The sequence below is a fragment of the Nematolebias whitei genome, chromosome 8, assembly GCF_014905685.2.
Source record: "Nematolebias whitei isolate Nwh7 chromosome 8, NemWhi1, whole genome shotgun sequence".
NCBI classification, from domain to species: Eukaryota; Metazoa; Chordata; class Actinopteri; order Cyprinodontiformes; family Rivulidae; genus Nematolebias; species Nematolebias whitei.
Genome location: NC_056505.1, coordinates 12,097,023 through 12,103,819, shown reverse-complemented (window position 1 = coordinate 12,103,819; position 6,797 = coordinate 12,097,023). Strand labels below are relative to the sequence as shown.

Sequence of the window (6,797 nt, the reverse complement as noted above, 5' to 3'; positions counted from 1 at the left end):
ATTAAATCAAAACAATTTAAAGTTCGCATCTAGTCAGATCACAAAAGTAATAAATAAATAAACAACAATAACATTAAATTAATACATGAATTAAGCCTGCTCAAAACATTTGAGTTAATTCTGGAAAGTTATGATTTGAGTACAGCTTATTTGTAAAATGAAGCAAGATCTATAAAAGGGCTGTTTAGATTATTTTAATGTATTTACATACATAATTTATGAGTAAAGTATGCAGTTAAAATGTGTTGTTTACAATGACTATATACCTGCATTTCATCATTTTATATCTGAAAAACTACAGAATTCAAACTGCACCATTTGTTCAGGATGATTGTTGTTTAGTTAAATTCATACTTTGTATTCATTAAAAAATGAAATAGTCTGACGTGTTTGTTCAGAATTGTGTAGTTCTTTTACAATCTCTCGAGTGTGTTAAAATTATAAGAGCTGAAGGCAAAACAATGGCTGAAAATAAAAACACTGAAGGGTTTATACAAGACACAACACATAAATCTACTAAAAGCATCTTTATTTAAATATTCGTGCATTTTGAACATGTATCAATTTGTAGTAAAGCAAAATGTAAATCAGTGTTAGAATAAAACAAAGATTCAAGTTTAGAGCTGGAGTTTGTGTGACTGTGACCATCATGTTTCCCTGCAGGTTTCCATCAGAACCTTTAAAAACAACGAGTGGTTGTTTGTGTCTCGGAGCGTCAGGATGCTCCTGAACGCCACCTTCATCTCTCTGTCGGTGGACTTCAGCTCCCCGGAGCACTTCCTCATCTTCACCTTCCACCTCCTGTTCGCCACCAGCGCCGTGCTCGTGGCCGGCTCCGTGCTCGTGGGGATCTCCTGCACCCGGTCCCTGCGCGTGCAGAACCGCTTCATCTTCATGCTCAACACGAGCATCAGCGACACCCTCACGGGCCTGTCCGTCTTCTACCTGGGCCTGTTCGACGTGCAGGAGGGCTACCCGTCCAGGAACGGGACCTTCTACATCCTGCCGTCCTTCCTGGGGGTCAACGTGCTCACCTTCCTCTTTGCTCAGTTTGACCGCTACCTGGCAGTCTGCCACCCGTTCTTCTACAGCCGCCACGTCACGCGGCTCGCGGTTATTGGCGTTTGCGCGTACTCGTGGCTCTACACCTACTTCATCGTCATTGTGCAGAACTGCGTGCCCATCTCCAAGGCGGCTCAGTTCCAGGCGTTTTCCGTCCTCATCCTGCAGATCATAGTTCTCATTAAAATCGTCATGACGGTGAAATTGTACGTCATAGCCAGGGGCCAACTGGGGCGAGAGGCCCCCGGCGCGGACAGGGACGGAAAGAAGGAGTCGCTGCGCATCATCGTGTTCGTGGTCATCTGCTACTTGGTTCTGTGGGGTCCTTCCTTTGTTAACATCATTGTCAGGCAGTTGGCCGGACCCGGCAAGGGTCTGAGGTTTAGGAACGAAGCCACGAACCTGTTCGCCATCATGGCGCGCCTGAACGCGCTGGTCACTCCAGCTGTGTACATCTGGGGCAGCCCGGCGCTGCGGCGCGCGGTGTGGAGGACGGTGTGGAGGAGGGACCGACGGGCCTGCTGAGCCCCAGTTCAGCACCTAAATCACCCGAGCCATCAGAAACGAGTTATCCATTCACTTTTCAAACAACCAGACCTCTCAAGCAGAATGAAAACATTTGGTTTCCTGAAGCTGAAATTTAAATTGTGTGATGGAAATCTGCGCAACACATGAATGAAAGCTGCTCTGAGGTTGTGTTGTCGTGCTATTTTTATCTGAAAGCTCAATTCTTATTTGGCTTTAAAGGTTTTATTGTTATGATTTTCAATAACTTCAGATTTTCTTGTCTTTTTCTAGGCTCCCAAAGATGATTTTGTGATTTCCTGTTTGAAAACTTCTTGTCCTTTTCATCAGAGACATGCCATATTTCAGTGCGATAAGTTTCCCCAAAGCATGTTTTTATTGTTCACGTGCATTTCATTTTATGTGCTAACAAAGATGAAGCAGGGAAATATAACTTTTAATTGTGCAGTCATAAAGTTGAAGTCCTGAAGGTGCAGGGTCTTGGACAGTCCTGTCGTGTTGTTCTAATGAACAGAATCAGTAACATTTAGGTGTTTCAGGTTTTCAAGATGTTTGCTCTCTTTGTTGTAAAGTTAACAGCTTCTGGCAGAGCTGCTGGATCCTCCTGAATAAAACAACAGGAAGTGCTGCTGGGGTGGTTTACTAGTGTATTGCTGAAATAAGCAAGGCTATCTCTGATGGGAGTATATTGTTCTCAAAATATGTCTTTCCAGTTCTACAGTGTCTTTCCAGATGTGTTAGATACTCGTGACAATGGCACTAATGCACCTCCATACCATCAGGGAGGCAGGCTTATGAACCGTGTGTTGAAAATGGAGTGGATGGTCCATTTTAAATGAGCTTCAGTGAATGAATGGTGTTCACACATGACTTTTTCTTCCCATTGAAGAACAGAATCAGAGCTGTTTTTATCTGGGTCCAATACTGACTTCCTGCTTTGTCCTTTGAGCTTCAGATTTTTGAAACCTTAATAAGTTGAATGGGTAGTCGTAGTCTTCCCATTAAAGCATAATATTCTGAAATAGACCCAGTTTTTGGCTAACTTTTGCCTACTGTTACTTCTGGAAGATTTTCTCTTCTTACTGACCTGTATAATAAACCGGTTTGGTTTATAAATTTGCAGCTGTTTTATTTGTTTTACAACCTTTTGTTTCCCCTGCCTCAAGTGGATAAATAAAGTCATATGGATTGTTTCCCACAGTGATCACATTGACCTGTATTGTGTTTTTGGATGCTGGTTTGGTCCAGTGTTTGACTGGTTATTAATTTTTCTTCTTTTGTTCTCATTTCTTCTATTCACCTTTAAATTCTGTAAAACCTTGCTTTGCTGTCATGGTTTTTGCCACTTTTCCTTCAGTTTCTGACTAACAATGTCTCTTACTTCTGATTTACTTATGGATGTTGAAAAGTTAATCCGATTCGTGTTTGCTGCTTTGACCCCTGTGTGTGCTGGTGTGCATAAAAAGATTACTCCCATCATCTGTGTTCTAAACAATGTTAGTTGTACATCTAATGAAATGCCCAGGCTGCTATCTCAAACTAATTTCTGCTAAACATGGTTGTTTTAACAGTAATCCATTCGTGATCATCTTATATACTCCGATCTGAAATTAGACTGTTGTTTTTGCTATTCCTACTTTCTCCGTTGACATTTGAAAATCTGTTTTTAGAGCTGTTGTGGCTCCTGTTCTAAATGTGAATTTAAAATGAATCATTTTATTATTTTTTTCTGCTGCTCTTTGGCATCAAATACTGTCTTTAGTCAATAAGTAGCAGCATGTGGGGTTCTTTATGTACAGTTTCCTGCTTAAGTTATTGGAATAACGGGCCTTTATTACACGAAAGGCCTTCAAGGAGTGTGTAAGATCCTGATCACTTTAATAGATTACAGGAAAAGTCTTAATGGCTGGGTTCTTTTATAAAATACTGCATGTAAATAAAAATAAAAATATATTTTTAAATAGAAAGCATATATGTTTACTAAAAAAAAAAAAAAAAAATCCATATTGTAGTCGTGAATGATTACATCAACTCAGATTTATTCACGTGTTTACATCATAATAACCAGGAAAGCAAATACAGATCAACACTGTTAATCAACAAAGATTTAAAATGTAAACTACAAGAGAACATTTTAAACTATCATAAACTAAAATACGTCAATAACTAGAAGTTAGTAAACTACATTTTTATCTTCACAGACCAGTATGAGAACAAATGTGTCATTTCATTCTGCTTTTTGTGTTAAGCATGTCCAAGATCCATCCATCCACCAGTCCATGATCGGGTCACAGTAGGAACAGGTCCAGGCGAGGAACCCAGACCTCACTCTCACCAGACTCTCTCCGGCTCCTCCTGAGGGACCCCAAGGCAATCCCAGATCAGAGAGGATATATATATAATCCCTCCAGTGAGTTCTGAGTCCAAGATATTTTCTCCAGTTCATTGATCAATATGATCTTAAACCTGGTTTCATAATGAAATTTATGAAAAAAAGTGAATGTCATTGCTTCTAAACTGGTCAGGATGAGCCCGAGGCCTCATGGGTCAGAAGGAGGGTTAAGATAAGACAAATAACAAATCAATTCAATTTATTTATATAGCACCAAGTCACAACAGAAGTCACCTCAGGGCACTGAACAGAAATAATATACATAAAAAAAATAAGTTAACATTTATCTGAGGAGCAGACTGCTTTGAGTTTAACTCCATCACAGACTCTCATCTTGATCAAGCACGAAGGCGACAGTGGAAAGGAAAAACTCTCATGAGGAAGAAACCTTTAGTAGAACCAGGATCAGGGCAAGAGGCCATCTGCTTTGACCCGCTGTGTTTGAGAGAAACAGGAAGGAACAGATACACAATGGCAGGTCAAGAATTACATGTTAAGATAATAGTATCAAATGAAAACTATTAATGTGCAACAATTCATTTTAAGAAATTAGGTCAATTTGTCCTCTAGTAGTCTAAGCCTACAGTATAGCAGCATAACAAGCCAACCCTAACTACAGGATTTATCATGTAGATGAACAGATGCTGGGATATATTCATCATTTAACGCGAGTTCCTCATTTTTCTGGACTGAATAAAACGTGCACTGAATTTAAGGAAATGCAAAGTGAGACGTCATTTAAATTTGACCCATCAAAATGAATGCGGTCATTTATTTACAGAATCAAATTTAACATCAAACATTTACATTTCCGACCATGGAAATGCAATGCCTCTACTATGCAGTGGTGCTCTGTGAAGTGGTCTGGATGGTTGAAACTGGCCACAGATCAGGAGTGTATTTGTCTGGGTCAGTCAGATACAGCATCATCGAGTTAATTGCAGGATCCAACTTCTGAAGTTGGATGATGTCTGGGTCAGTCAGCATTGGGCGCACAGAAACTGTGTTATCAGCAGGTTTAGCTGCAGCTTGTGCACGTGTGACTGCCATTACCTCAGTTGTAGCTTGTGACGACTGAGTGTTGAGTAGCCAGGAGGGGTTAAAGGACCACGTGGGTCCGTCAACGGCTCCTTCCTTGGCTAGGGAGTCTGCAAGGTCATTATAGTACTTGTCATCGCCTGGGACTCTGGAGTGTCCTGGAACTTTCTTCCAGAAGATCTGTAGATCATGTGATGTCACCAAGTGATCACATGTCATGAAAAGCTCTTTGTGTTTTACCACCTTTTTGTTGCTTGTGAGAAAACCGTTCTGTTTCCACAGAGCGAGATGACACAAGAAACTCAGTCGAGCATAGTTAGAGTCAGTGCAGATGACCAGCGTCTGGATGGAGCGTTCCACTGCCATCTGTAAGCCTATTAGGATTGCAGCTATCTCAGCGTACTGAGAAGACTGAGAGCCCAATTTATAGCCAAATGTGACCTGTTCCAGGTCTTGGAGGAGAACTCCTCCAACACCTGCTTTGCAGATCTTCTCGTGGTGGAAAGAGCATCCATCCACGTACAATGTCGCCATATCTTTACAGATATTGCCATCAAAGAAGTGGTGATTTGGGTCCTCAGCAGCTGAGGGTTTGCTCACAACCGGCTGTTGGGTGGCTGGTACATCCTGTGTACATTCCTGGCAGATTGCCAAATCAGTGCCCAAGTGTGACTTCTTGTTTTGACCGTAGCGGATGTCTAGGTTAAAACTTTGAAGTGCCATAAGCCAGGTTGCAACACGTGAGTTTGTCACCACACCATCTCTGATGCGTTGGCTGTTCAGAAACGTTACTGGCTGGTGTTGTGTCTCAACAATGATCCTCTGTCCACCAATATAGCAGGAGAAATGTTTCACTGCCCACACAGTGGTCAATAGAGCCTTCTCACAGTCTGAATACCGTAATTCAGGGCCTGCCATCGTTTTGCTGGCGTAGGCCACAACACGCTTGTCTTTGTCGTGTATTTGGTACAGACCTGCACTCATGCAGTGAGGTGAGAAGCCCACTTCCAAGTAGAACTCTTTGGTGTAGTCTGGGTAGACTAGACATGGGGCTAACTTGAGCCTGTCTTTAAGAGCGTTCATTGCCTGCTGCTGTGTATCAGTCCAGACAAAAGGAACGTCTTTCTTTAAGAGTTCAGTCAGTGGTTTTGCGAGGTCCGCATAATGCTCTATGAACTGGCGAGAGTAATTACACACTCCCAAGAAACTCTGCAGTTCCTTGAGATTGGTTGGGACTTTGAGGTTGTCTAGGCCTTGGGTGCGAGTCAACTGTGGTTGTATTCCGTCCGGGCCTACTAGGAGGCCAACGTAATCCACCTTGGTTCTGCACCACTGGCATTTCGACAGTGAGATTTTAGCACCAGCAGTCGTTAGCTGATTGAGGACGTGGTCGATCTCAGCCAAATGAGAGTCCAGTGTTGGCTGCCTCAAAAGGATGTCGTCCACGTAGATCAGTGTCCCACGCTCGTGGGCGTCTGGACATGCTTTGTTCAAAAAGATGTTGAACTCTGCAGGTGAGTTAGCGTAGCCAAAGGGACACCTGGTAAAGGTGTATTGTCGGCTGCCCAAAGTGAAAGCTAGTTTGTGTTGATCCTCGGCGCGCACAGGGATGGTCCAAAAACCAGAGGCGACGTCGAGGGTCGAGAAGTACTTACCATCGGTGACCTTTGGCAGTTCCTGATGGAGCTGAGTCATTGGCCACCTGGATAAGGGTACTTGTTTATTTAGCTTTCTGTAGTCTATGGTAAGTCTCCACTTACCATTCGGTTTTAAAACTGGC

General features: G+C 42.4%; 1 protein-coding gene across 1 annotated transcript; it reads left to right on the top strand.

The window, feature by feature from the left end:
• The first annotated feature begins 720 nt into the window (after positions 1-720).
• Positions 721-1,587, top strand: LOC119413026 (G-protein coupled receptor 183-like). Its single transcript, XM_037680039.1, has one exon. It carries the CDS (start codon positions 721-723, stop codon positions 1,585-1,587), a length of 867 nt encoding a protein of 288 aa, XP_037535967.1.
• Positions 1,588-6,797: the final 5,210 nt, after the last annotated feature.

Excerpts from the sequence above, each read along its gene's own strand:
- LOC119413026 (XM_037680039.1), top strand. The coding sequence starts at position 721 with ATGCTCCTGAACGCCACCTTCATCTCTCTGTCGGTGGACTTCAGCTCC.